At 40.7% G+C, this 13,889-nt stretch overlaps 1 protein-coding gene across 4 annotated transcripts; it reads right to left on the bottom strand.

The window, feature by feature from the left end:
* Positions 1–311: 311 nt before the first annotated feature.
* Positions 312–12,108, bottom strand: DNAJC5G (DnaJ heat shock protein family (Hsp40) member C5 gamma). Of its 4 annotated transcripts, none has more exons than XM_058164654.1 (6): positions 11,977–12,108; positions 7,843–7,961; positions 6,900–7,113; positions 6,597–6,750; positions 4,831–4,935; positions 312–3,543 (listed from the first exon to the last, which is right to left on the bottom strand). In XM_058164654.1, the coding sequence occupies exons 2-5, from the start codon at positions 7,953–7,955 to the stop codon at positions 4,856–4,858; spliced, it is 561 nt and encodes a 186-aa protein (XP_058020637.1). In that variant the 5' UTR covers positions 7,956–7,961; positions 11,977–12,108; the 3' UTR covers positions 312–3,543; positions 4,831–4,855. The 4 variants fall into 4 exon arrangements, with proteins under 4 accessions (XP_058020637.1, XP_058020634.1, XP_058020636.1 ...); XM_058164651.1 differs by having other exon boundaries at positions 4,852–4,935; positions 11,977–12,105; XM_058164653.1 differs by having other exon boundaries at positions 4,852–4,935; positions 11,973–12,049.
* Positions 12,109–13,889: the final 1,781 nt, after the last annotated feature.

Here is a 13,889-nt window from a genome sequence, read left to right as displayed (position 1 = left end):
CCAACTGGAGTTGGAGCGAGAAGGCTGCTTAAAAATAATTGGGATCTCTAGGATAAAGAAAAAGAAATCGATATTGTGTGCTCTTACTCATTAAAATGGACATTGTGTAGTTTGGGAGGAAAGTATTCTCTGCTAATAACACAATAGTTTTAAGCCTCTAGCTGAATAAACTTTTTACTGGGGAGACCAATTGGAAAATGGGCTATATATTACTAATTATATTTCCCAAAGTTTTAACTACTAACTGACTTAAATGTAAGCTGACTTCAGTTGTAAAGCCTGATAGATGGATGGAATAAACATTTGAGTAATTATGTTTAGTATAGGACAATTTTATTTTTGTATAGGTTTTCTTCTTTCTGCATATTTTTTTTAAAAACAAAACATTAATACCTATACAAACATTTGTTAAATTGTCTCAGGTTGAAACACATCATTTCCATCCATTGTTGCCTCTTCAGATGGATCATATTTCTCCAGGATTTCGGTTTTCCAGCCCTGCTACTTGTTATCCTTTTAAATGAAATGCCAAAAGATGGATTTGGTAGTTTCTGCAGGAAAAGCACTCACTCGCTGACTGAATCCATCCCACTGAAATGCTATATGGGATTAGAATACTGGAAAGGCTTCTTAGAAAAGATTTGTGTGGACTTAGTGCAGCAGCTAAAAGGCTTTCAGCTTACAACAGAAACAGAAGATTTTATCACAGATGTCCAGGACAGCACAAAAAATCACCAATAATCATTATTAAACACCGCAGAATAGTGGTGCAATGGTCAGAGCCTGGAGTATGCTTGGGATATGCAAGAAAAAGCTAGAACTTTTTGCATTAAAATACATACATCAATTAAGATAATCTTAAAAGATTAATGTACAATTGAAACCAGTATTTTTTTTTCTTTTGGGACTGAAAGACAAAGGGTTGGAAAAGAAATGGAACTTTGTATATGCAGCAATATTATTGTATGCATAAAGATGGAAAGAATTCAGCATTATCCCCAATGGAGGAATGGTTGGTAAAAATGATATAACTGTCTAAGTTCACTTCTTTGGTTAGGGAAAAATATATCTACAATTATTGCTAACTGGAAATCCCTTACAGACTTTTTGCATGAAATAGAAAAAATGGACATGATTTATGGTTTTGATGATTAAACAGAATAGATATAGAAAGATATACAACTCTATGTTGTAACCATAGAGGTAAAGTTATAGCAATAGCACTTATATACTGCTTCACAGTGCTTTACAGCCTCTCTAAACATTTGCTTTATATTTTTTCTATGTGTTTCTTTCTTGCACCTCTCTTTGATTTTTTTTTCTTTCTTTACATTAGTTTATGTTAGCTTTTTCTATTCTTTAAAAGATCTTTAATAAAATGATATATAAAAGAAAACATTTTTTTTGAGTAGCTTGGACCTAGGCCTGATTCTCAAAGCAAAAATATGTGTCTGATTATATCTTCCTGACCCATTTATTATTCTCCCAACTGTGGAGAATAGTCACTTCTTAATACTTATTTTTCTGCTAAAACAGGGAGTCAAATTAGTACCAAAGTAATTATTCTTAAGCCATATAATACCATTAAGACTGAAGAGACTATACAGTTTTTAGGCAAGGCTGAGTCAAGCATGTTAGTTTCTAGAATAGTGCACATCTGTAATTAAATTATAAAAACATACAATTTCAAAAGTTCAAGTTCCTGCATATACAGATACCCATTTGTTATACTTCTCTTGACAATAATTCAGCCTCTGCTTCTATTCTATTGTCAAAGAGTTCATATGATTAAGATACATTCTTCGGAGCAGGATTTCTCAACTTGGCTATTTTTAAAAGTGTGGAATTCTGGGAGTTGAAGTTCACACATCTTAAAGTTGCCAAGGTTGAATGACACTGCTCTGAGGCAATGAAACAAATTAGCTTCATCTCCTATGTGAGTGTCTTTTAAAAAATATTGAAGTATTTAAAGAATAAAAGATGACTGCAGCAAAACAGGTCAGACATGGAAGAGTGGAAATCAAGCTTCTCCTCAGAAGCCTGAATTTTTACATACTGGTACTGGCTCACATATGGTGGTTCCTGCTGGCATTATTTATTTGTTGTGGGCACTTTATTCCACTCCAATGTGTGTGAGAGAGAAAGGGCCCTTACAACCTGTGCTGTCTAATGATAAAAGATAAAAAAAGCAAATTTCTGTAGTATCACTTGCTGATCTTATAGCTTATGACCATTCCTATCAGTTGTATACAATTTGATCTATAGCTATGTATTTCTTGTAATTTGATTTAGAGCTCTTGATCATTTAAATATCAATATTTAAATATTGTTTAAATATTGTTTTAAATATTGATTCTGTTTTCCAAGGTACCCCCCCCCCAGGGACTAGTTATTTATAAAAATGTTGAATAGGATAGATCTAAGATAGAACTCAACATACTTCACACATTCCCATTCAAGTTAATGTGCAAATTAAATATCCATTGTTAGTATTTGCAAGGCCAGCTATTGATCCTTAAATAGCATAATACAGCCCACAAATATATTAAAAATTGTAATTTGTTACTTGCCTTGTTCAACTAAAAAATTCCAGCATAAGGGGAAAACTAGGATGTCCTTGAAGGTCCAAGCAGAGATTGCATTCAAAGTACATAAGACCTACCCCAATATTCCCAGGAATGTATGAATGAATACATCCTAAGGAAACATGAACAAAAAAAATCCGGCTCTTTCCTTCAGAAATATTTAATTGTGCTGATAAAATCCTAACAATTTTTTTTTTAAATCACAGTGTGAAAAATGCCCTTGCCCAGTACTGCCCCACAGAAAAGGATTTGGGGCAGCTTAAGGGGCAAGATGCTACACAGCAACTAAAGCTCTCTGGAGCAGCAGTTCATCTTGGGAGATGATGGGCAACACCAATTTACCAGGCAGGCACTCCAAATCCCACCATATTTCACACTACACCCTGAAATGCAGCTTGGCACCAATGCATAGGTCAGAAAGGGCAGTCCCAGTTGCCAGGCGACAGTCCTAGCAGGGCAGTTTGCCTCCCTGGCACTAGGAGGCAGGGAGCCCAATATCCCCTCCTCCATCATGAGTTGGGCTTTGACAAGGGCACAATATGGCTGGCTTAAAAATACAAAATACCAAGATTGGAAGGAGAAAGAATGACCGGGGATAAAGACTGCTGGGCTGGCAACATTCATCCGTTTTCTTTTCCTTCACTGCTGTGGGAATACAGGCTAAACAAAGAACTGTTCTGTCGCTGGAGAAGGGGAAGCTGTTCCTTGGGCCTAAAGAGGCGGAGCTAAAGTGTCTTTCCTTCAAACCAGCTCCTTGCAAGTCTGTGGCCATGTTCCCTGAGAAGATTTATGACTCTGAAGCAGGCGTTCAGGCACCCTCACCAAAGTCACTGCACAGCATCACAACTGGAGAGGGAGCACTTCATCAGAGTCCAAAGGATTGGTAATTCAGGCCTGGTCAGAATGTCTCTGGAATGGTTGCTGGAATAGGAACTGTGCTGTGACTGGAAACCAAACTCTGATGGAGGGAAGAGAAAGTGATGTTAGAAAAAAAGGAGCAAGATAGAAAGCTTTAAAGCGAGTTTTCCTACTAGAATGGATAGATGTTTGTACCGGGCTTAAGAAATGTCTGCTGTTGGTCTGTGCCCAGCATTCACGACCTGGAGAAAAGGATGTCTCCGCTTCTTCTGAATAATCTCTTCCAGTGCTAACCAGTGGATCAGTCACCAAAATAGAAGAGACTGAGAGAGAGCCAAAGCAACTACCGACACATAAAATAAGACAATTGTTCAGAGTGACCTTAGCCATAGAGACTTGTCTAGAGTGATTTCCGTCTAAGCAGATATCAATATTGCTACTAATGTGGAATGACAGCATCTGCTGCAGGTATCCTTGGCCTTGGCTCCCTCACCTTCTACTTTGCCCATCTCCACGTGCAATCAGCTGCATCAATCATCCAGATAAATCTCAGGCATGTAACTATCACTTTGTGAACTGGCCAACAACTAGCCAACTCAACCTATCCACATGGCCTCTGATTGGCAAGGGATTTGTTCTCTGAAAGTGTATTCAACAAGCCCAGTCCTTACAATAGTAAGTTGCTGAGTGTGTATCCTCAGGTTGTAGTACAGGTAGTCCTCGACTTACAGCACTTCATTTAGCAACTATTCAAAGTTATAACAGCACTGAAAAAAGTGACGCATGATCACTTTTCCCACTTACAACTATTGCAGCATTCCCATGGTCATGTGATCAAAACTCAGATTCTTGGCACCTGACTCACATTTGTGTGTCCCGGGGTCACGTGATCCCCTTTTGCAACCTTCTGACAAGCAAAGTCAACGCAGAAGCCAGATTCACTTAACAACTGTGTTACTAACTTAACTGCAACGAATCACTTAGCAACAGTGGCAAGAAAGGTCGTAAAATGGAGCAAATTTCACTTAACAAACGTCTCATTTAGCAATGGAAATGTTGAGCTCAATTGTGGCTTTACGTTAAGGACTACCTGTGTTAGAACAAAAAGCAGCAGAATTCCATTCCACAGCAGATTTTAGCCCACCAGCTCTTCCACAGATCAGTGATTTCTGGAAAAAGCTCATCCTTGATGCAAAAAGATCCTAGATCTAGCCAAGGGTGTATTACATTTCAGAAAACAGAGGGGGTTCCACTGAAAGGACTGCTTCACAGTAGCAGATGATGGTGAGGAAAAGGACCACAAACTCCAGTAGCAAAAAGTTTCTAAATCTAGACACCAGCTACCAAAAGATTCTTGTAGCTTCCCCATGACTTTCCCACCACACACCAGTGATTGTGCCCTGCTTACAAGGTCATGGCCTGCGGGGCTGATTCTCATCTGTAGTGTGCAATGTTGCATTTGCTGTTGGCTGCATTCGGATAGCATCGCCACCTAGGGAAGATAACATAGTCACTCAGCTTCATGAGTTTGCAGCAGAGGAACAGGAGGAAAACACAACCCTCAACATCCCATTAACAGTAATCACTTGTCTATGCCCTAGACCTGAGATTGGCTACCTTACAGGGGGAGGGGAGAGGGTCTGAACTTAATAGGACAGGGGGGACGGGAAACTTTCAGGTTATTATTTATTGTATGGAGCATTCACATTACATTTTGATACAAAAAACCATAAGAAATAAAAATATGAAACATAAAATCTAAAATATTATAAACTTATGTCTAGATTACAAATATAATTTTATGCTTCACTTCTTGTAGCCAGAAAATCAGCAAATTCGCCATTATAGGCTTTATTTTGGCACTCTGTCACTATGTTGGATAAACTGCTGCCCTGCCCCCCGTTTTCGGCTTTGGTGGCCTCCTGCACCACCCTGCTGGCCTAAATGGGACATAGGGGGTCTTGCACCCCATCCCTGTGCCCCGCTTTGGCTGGCAGAGTGCTGCAGGATGACCAAGCTAAAAATGGGGCATGGGGGGGCCACGTGAGGACCCCCATGCCCCATTTCGGCTGCCAGAAGCACTGCAGGCTGGTCCTTTGCTATTTCCAGGCCGGCCCGATGGGCCAGATTTAAGCAAGGGCCTTGAGGTTGACAATTCTGATCTAGTCCAACCCTGTGCTATATGTAGAAAAACCAATTAAACTATATTTGAGAGATGACCATCCAGCCTCTTCTTTAAAATATTCAGGGATGGCAAACACACAATGTCAGTAGCCCAACTGTTGTACAGTTTTTACTCCCCCCAGATCTCTTTAAGTAAAAAATAATATTTATCAACACATTCTGAGGAGATGTAAAAAGTATGAGCAAACCACATGAGGGTTTATACTGCATTCGTTACACCTCTGTCTTAATGCAGATTACTTTTTCAGTTCAAATCACTGAAAAATAGTGCTGACCAAGTTTGGGTCAGCATTGTATGCCATTTTCAGTCATACAAAGAATAGTCTGTGTGGAATATTTCCCATTTTTCCTATTAAATCAGAAAACTAGCAGAAATCCCAGCAGAAAAAGATTACTGATTTCTTCCTGTCATTAATTGCAGAAGTTAAATGATTTCTGCCTAATAGGCCCAGCCAGCTAAATACTTGATCTCCTGGAGATCAGAAGCTAGCAAGAAGTCAGTACTTGCAAGAGATCCCTGGAAGACAGGAAATGAGAGAACGAAAGGGCAGAGTTCATGTGAACATGCTCCGTGCATGTGAAGAGACATACAGGCTGCAACTGACATACCCTAGAAATAGCAATAGCATGTAGACTAATATACCACTTCATAGTGCTTTACAGCCCTCTCTAAGCAGTTTACACAGTCAGCATATTGCCCCCAACAATCTGGGTCCTCATTTTACCGACCTCGGAAGGATGGAAGGCTGAGACAACCTTGAGCCTGATGAGATTTGAACTGCCAAATTGCAGGCAGCCAGCAGAATTAGCCTGCAGTACTGCATTCTAACCACTGCACCACCGCGGCTCTGGAGGAGAAAGAGGCGCATATGCCAAAAATTCCACTAACATTTCTCTTGGCTCTGGGGGTCAGCAAGTGCATGAAACTAAACTCCAGCCTCATCCCAGTGTTTGCCCTAACAATCTCACCATTGTCTTCTGCACGGATCTGGGCCTCCAGGTCTTCAGGATTGACATACTTGTATGACTCATCATCTTCAGGTGGGCGGCATTTCCCACAACAGAAACAGCAGCAGCAGCAGCAACAGCAACATGTAAAGATGCCACAGCATGCTACTATTGTCTGGAAAGGGGTGCAAATGACAAAATTAGCCTCCTCTTAAGAGTAATCAACAACAGACACTCATTGTCAGAGAAATAGCTGACAGAAAGAAAAAAAATAGCTGGAGAAAGGAAAAAAACCTGTCTGTTCTTCTTCTATGAGCCACCTACCTTGAACCAACACTTGGACATGAGGAAGTAATACTTCACACTTTCTTCCCCAAACTGCTCAGACACATAAAGTCCCATGGAGCCGTATTCATCATAGAGACGCCGCTTGTTCTCATCACTGAGAATTACATTGGCATTATTGATCTCCTTGAACTTCTCTGCTGCTTCTGGATTATCAGGATTCTTATCTGGGTGATATTTCAAAGCCAGTTTCCTGGGGAGAAAGGTGTGGGAATACATATTTAAGCCACATCAGCAAACATCCTCCACAATGTTAATAGATTATGAACCATCAAAGCTCAGGGAAGTCAACAGCTTCTTCTATAGTAAGCGCTATTGACTAGGCTCATAGTCTTTCCTTCTGTCTCCTAGTAAGACCAATAACAGGTCACATGCGTGGAAGGAAACTGAAAGAATGGGGCTGAAAACTAATTGTTTCTGCACGCAGCTTGCAGAGCACAGATATAACAGGTGCCAATCTAGGAACACAGATAATTGGCCGGTCCTGCTGCATTTTGCATCATCATACAGCTGATAGCTCAGGACTACCCTGCAGAAGTCCAGCCTGTAGAATAATGCAATCCCAGAAACTTGATTTTTATTTAAAACCTTAACCAAGAATATGCTAGTCAATTTTGTAAATTGTAAATATGTAAAATGTAAATTGTAAAATGTAAATATACCCACAGAATTTAGCAATGCTAGCTTGCTAACGGGTTATCAGAGACCTCTAATGTTAGATGATGGAAGTTCCCCTGCTTGGCTTTTTTCTTGGGCACTTTCTCTGTTTGTGACTATCTGTTCATTGTTTTATATGCAGTTTTTGGTTACCTCCAACTATCAAAAGGACCAAAACAAGGGGACTCCTGTTAAGTCAAACATCTTGGACATAAGGAAAGCAAACTTAAAACCCAACCGGAGAAACACAGAATAGATACCCAACCTGTACGCTTTCTTGATGTCTTCTGGGGAAGCACCCTTTTCCAAGCCCAGGATGTGATATAAGCTCTCTCCAGCCCGTGACATCTTCCTCTGTGGCCGGCCTCCTTCCGCCATCTTGTTCTAAATTAAGCAGCAATACAAAGGGCTGAGTTATAGCACAAAAAGGGTGTCATTGTAAAAGAGAGTAAATGCCTATTGATCAGAATGACTCTTGCTACACAGGGGTGCAGATAACTGCTCTGCATCCCACTGTGAAGGAAGCAAGAATCTGATTAATATTCAGGGTATGCATCTTATTTATTTATTGTTCACATCTTGTGCTGTGGAGAATTCTTGCTCATATCCTTTGCTTGAGGATTATATCTTAGTCTGCTAAAAGGATGAGAAAAGAAATTTTATTGCAATAGGACCTAATTTTGTGGCCCTTGGTAAACTGCCTTGGTATGGGGGGAAAAAATGGGGAAGTTGCCAAGTAAACAGATACCTTATTCACCAAAAAGTAAAGAAAAATATGAAGCAAAAACCATGCCAGGTTTTGCCCTGCTGCTTGAACAAAGCAATGCAGGCCAACAGGAGGGAAGATATGTTTTGCCCTCCCGCTTTGGTAAATAAATATTTTGCCTTTAGTCACTGAACCTGTGCATTTTGAATCTCATTTCATTCAGCTATAAGAATAGAAACTGTCAATTCATTGCCTAATCTTCAAATAAGGCTTCAGCTCTTCTTGGCGCTTTGAGGCTGCTTATTTGTAGAACCAGATGACAAAACTGGGCAAGGTTCAGTTTTGGTTCTAGCCTTGGTCTTTCTGCCTCAGTTGAACTGGCTCAATAGAGAAAATAATGACATGGCCATCTGAATCAACCGAAACACCTGATTTGATTTATGGCAATGGTTATTATTTGGGGCCAAAATGGATAATTGTTTATTAACCCTGCAGGGCAGTGGCTCAACTTTTTTCCAAGTGCTGTGTTGCAGCCTCACCTGGTTTAAATGAGGATTTTCCTCTGAGCCCAGCCTCACTCGTAGTACACAGCAAGGCCCTCCTGTCGTGCTACCAGGCCAGCAAAGTTAAGACAGCCTGAGCAGGCTCTGCAAGACTGAATGTCTTAGTCAGATTAATCCCCCAAAGGCTGAGTCATTTCATTTGAAATGCCAATGGAATGAGGCTGTCCTGCGCCAGGTGTAGGGTTGGGTGAGTTTTCTGCAATAGCCATTAGCCAGCACTGAATTCTGCTAATAGTTCCTGGCCAACAGAACAGTAAACAATGAGTATTTGCTGAGCAGAAGTTAAGGAAAGTAAGATTCTATTATTTAACTTCCTAAGCAAGAGTTGTGGTATATATGTCTAACAACTTTCAAGAAATTTTGCTGGTTGCCTTGTTTAATCAGTATATGTAAAGTAGCTTGTTTCCTTTATGGTAATTTATAGGCCATGAAAATATTTATTCACAGGCAGAAATCTAATTAACTGAACAGAAAGGTCCTGGGAAATAGGTATCCTTTCTCCTTCAAACCAAAGTCTGAGCCAACATTATAAAATGTTGATGCTCAGTTTCAAAAGCTTGTGGAGAGAGAAAATCAAGATCTGTAGGTTATAAGCTTTCCAATTGACTTCATTTTCCAGAACAGCTCCAGTTTCAAAACTCAAGGGAGGAAGTAATACACCTTTAGGTCCATCCTGTGTGTGTTTTCAACCTCAAGGGCTTACTTTATCTTAACAACCCTTTAAGAAAAGACACAGCACAACTCAAATTGTTCCCTACCACCACAAACTAAAACCGCAACTAGCAATGTGACAAGGCATTCCCTGTTTGGAGGCTTTAGTGTGTCCCGAACAGATACAATCAATCCTGTCACTTGAGGGTCTCACTTGAGGAACATCATCATCATCCTACTGCATGAGATCTCCACATAGGGCTATAGAGTTTCCTTCCTTCCTCCTCTTTTATTCCAGAGCAATCAATATATACAGTAAACTTTACTGCCGTTTACTAAAAATCCCATAGTTTTATTTAATAAAAGTATACATTACAGAAGATCACATTGGTGAGAACTGGTACAAATCCCCAAATGAGACTTATGTAAAAAGCTGCACTCAGTATTTGAAATGTTATTTCTGTAAAGCTGCCTAAATAAATAGAAGTGTCCTCAATAACAATTCAAAAAATTATGTTTGCATTCTGCATGCTAAAAACATTTCCTGCCTCCTTTTAAACAATTCACATTTACTCCTGGAGAAGGCCCTGTCTATTTAGGAAATAAAACAACCTACTTTCCGTATCTAGACTGAATTGCAAACTTAAGTTTCTAGCACTTAAACAAATTTGCTAAACAATAGCAAGTTCCCATTAAGTGGGGATTCTGCATATCACATTTTCCAAAACCATCGCATTCTCAATATACATAGATTTTTTAAAACCCAAAACTGACAAACAGCAACCTCTCCAAAAGATATTTTCTTCCATTATTCCCTGTATAAGATCACAAAGAATAGAAATAAGCACTTCATAAACCAATCTTCAATGATCTAAACAGTGCTCAAGTTACCTAATAAAGATGCTGAAAGAGATTATGTTTGATAGCTGAATTTTTTAAAGGGACAAATTAAACATCCATCATTCTGTTATCAGCCCTCCTTAGTTTGGTAAGAAAAGGGGATGCACCAAAGCAGCCGAATCTTTATTTATTTTCTTGCTGGCATTACCCAAAGAAATCAGATATTTCCATGCTTAACCTGCTTGTTCAGGATATCCCAAATTGATTAGTTATTATGCAGCCTTTATAATTAAACTGTGATTAGCTTCTAAATTGCAATTGCAGACTGGAAAGGTTTATCCATTACACCGTTAAAAATATGCAAAGTTTCCCATTTGCTACACCAACTCCATAGAGAGCTCCAATATTTTGGTTGCAAGATAGGCAATGGCTTGACTCATAATAGGTTGAAAATATATGAGCTACAAAACTGCTGTTCTTAAAGTAAATTATACAGCAATGGAAAGCCTCAGTGCCTGTTTCTCCTGGACAACCTGCTTCCTGGCTCATTCTCTACGTCAGGAACTATTTAAATTATGCTCCAAGGCATAATTTACGGTACAGTTTTTCAAACTTATGTTCCATGGCATTTCCACTGGAGAATAAAGTTTTTTTAAAAAAGTTTACTGAATCACAGGAGCTTTGCTTTTTGATCAGAAGTTCTGGGGATTTTTTCTCCCAAAACAGGTTCCACAGTCTTTAAAAAGAGTTGGAAAACCCCTCATTTACCAGACTCTATTCTTCCACCACCCTGGGTATCTTAACTTTCTGTTGTTTGCAGCTTCAATAACTTTTCCTATCCGATTCCTGTTTTTAATGCTCTGGCAGGTCACCTGCCTTCCTCCTTGCGTTTCATTTTCACAGCGTCTGACCTATTAAATCCGCTCTTTCAGCGCCGAATTATTGCGATAGAAAGCAAGTCAATAAATAAACTTTTCCTATGCGATTCCGGTTTTTATGTTCTGGCAGGTCCCTTTCCTCCTTGCATAACACCATTTCATTTTCACAGCATCTGACCGGTTAAATCCGTTCTTTCAGCGCCAAATTATTGCGGTAGAAATCAAGTAAATGAATAAATCAAATAAATAAAGCAGCATTCTTCCACTTTCGCTTCCGTCAGCCATAGGCTGGGGAAACCATAATTCCCCAGTCTTACAAACCTGGGTTTCCTGGGTTTCGCCCTGGATCCGCCTCTCCTCTCTCCTCAGTCGCGTCCTTTAAAAGCCTACTGTTACCTTTTACCTACAGCTCAGAAGCCGCTACACCGTCATTCCTTCGTCCGGCGCTGGCTTAATCTCTTGGGCCTAACACCGCCAGAAAATCCTATTATTTCCGCCCGTCAATCAAACCCCACCGACATTCAAGAGTTTGCAACTCCCTAAACTGCACGGCGCGCGTCCCGCGACCGACAAGGAAAACAACAACAATAATAATAGCAATAATAATGAAACTGTTCCTCCACCCTCCCGGAGATTCAGAGAAAGTCCAGAGCGCGAAACCGCGGCGGGAGGTTCAAGCCACGTCTCCCTCCGCCACTCGCTGTGCTTAACCCCCAACCCCCCCCCCCGGCTCCATCAGATCGGCCCTCGAGCCTACCTACCGCTGGCTCGTTTCTTCCGCTCACGGAAAGCGACCGGCCGACCGGCCTTCAGGGTGCTCAGTGCGCAAACGCGGAAGTGTTCGGCTGAAAGACGTGCCGAGCGTTGAATTTGCGCGCCGGGAGGAATTCCGCCGGAGCACGTTGGTAGGTCGTAGACGTCCGGTAAGAAGGCTCGCACGAGACCCGTCTGTCTTATTTATTTATTTATTTATTTTATTTGCATTTATATCCCGCCCTTCTCCACAAAGACTCAGGGCGGCTTACACTATGTCAGGCAATAGTCTTCATCCATTTTGTATACTATATACAAAGTCAACTTATTGCCCCCCCAACAATCTGGATCCTCATTTTACCTACCTTATAAAGGATGGAAGGCTGAGTCAACCTTGGGCCTGGTGGGACTTGAACCTGCAATATTGCAAGCAGTTGCTGTTAATAACAGGCTGCATTAGTCTGTTGAGCCACCAGAGGCCCCATCTGAGGTCTTTTTTGAGGTCCCTCCCCCCCCTTGCTTCAGGCTGACATGGAGAGAGAGAGAGAGATGAGACTACTTTTGGTAGCTTGGCACTTTGTTGTAGGTTAGCCCAGTGGTGAAATTCAATTTTTTTAGTACCGATTCTGTTGGCTTGGCTTTGTGGGCATGGTAGGGGAAGGATACTACAAAATCTCCATTCCCACCCCACTCTGGGACCAGCCAGAGGTGGCATTTGCCAGTTCTCCAAACTACTCCAAAGTTCCACTACCTGCTGAATTTCACCCCTGGGTTAGCCTGATTAGGTGGCTCAGTGGCTAAGACACTGAGTTTGTCGATCAGAAAAGTCGGCCGTTCGAATCTCTAGGACAGGTCTCTTGCATGAGCAGGGGGTTGGACTAGATGACCTCTAAGGTCCCTTCCAACTCTGTTATACTGTTATCCTGGCTTAATATATGTGTATGAACAATCAAAACTGACAGTCCTTTGTCCCAAAGGTGCTTTTTCAAGAGGCGACTGGATTTTCTGGGGTTGTTTTTTTTAAAGACATTTAGCTTCTCATCCTTCTCATCTTGAAGAAGCTGAAGAAGCATTTTTGGGATAACCTTGACCTGGATGACTGGATGTATCATGTCTCCATTGATATTTAACAGCCTTCAGATTTGACAAATTGCAAATCCAAATGGGGTGAACTTTCAATTTACTCGAGAACGACTTCCCTAGATTATAACTTTGTAAGCCTGTAACATTGCGGAATAGAGGTAGTCTTCGATTTACAACAGGTCATTTAGTAACCGAAGATACAGCGACACAGAAAAAAAACTTATGACCATTTTTCACACTTACGACTGTTGCAGCATCCCCTTGGCCACGTGATCAAAATTCAGACGCTTGGCAACTGGTTCATATTTATGATGATTGCTGTGTCCCAGGGTCTTGTGATCACCTTTTGTGACCCTCTGACAAGCAAAGTCAATGGGGAAATCAGATTCACTTAAAAACTGTGTTAGTAACTTAACTGCAGTGATTCACTTGCCAACTGTGGCAAAAAATTGGGGCAAAATTCACTTAACGAATTTTTCACTTAGCAACAGAAATGTTAGGCTCAATTGTGATCATAAATCGAGGACTACCTGCACAAACCTTTTTATTGTATGTTAGAGATCTCCTATAAGCAAAACAAATCAGTCATAACCCAAAGGAAACAATTATCTGCAATAAACTATAATTGTAGGTATATTGCTTGGTATCACAATATGAGGTTAACCATCCTTCACTATGTTGTGGATTCAATCTGTTGAAGGAGCACAACATTGAGAACTACTGTATGTTTATTGTAAGGATCATTGGGAAGCAGCTTTACAAGAGAAAGATTCTGAACAATGGAAATTTTTGGTGAGGAAATCCCAGAAGCTGAGAGCTGGTTGGCTGTCCAGTTGCA

Source organism: Ahaetulla prasina, chromosome 1 (genome assembly GCF_028640845.1).
Source record: "Ahaetulla prasina isolate Xishuangbanna chromosome 1, ASM2864084v1, whole genome shotgun sequence".
Lineage (NCBI taxonomy): Eukaryota > Metazoa > Chordata > Lepidosauria > Squamata > Colubridae > Ahaetulla > Ahaetulla prasina.
The sequence above is the reverse complement of the archived record's forward strand: the minus strand, read 5'-3'. Positions and strand labels throughout refer to the sequence as shown.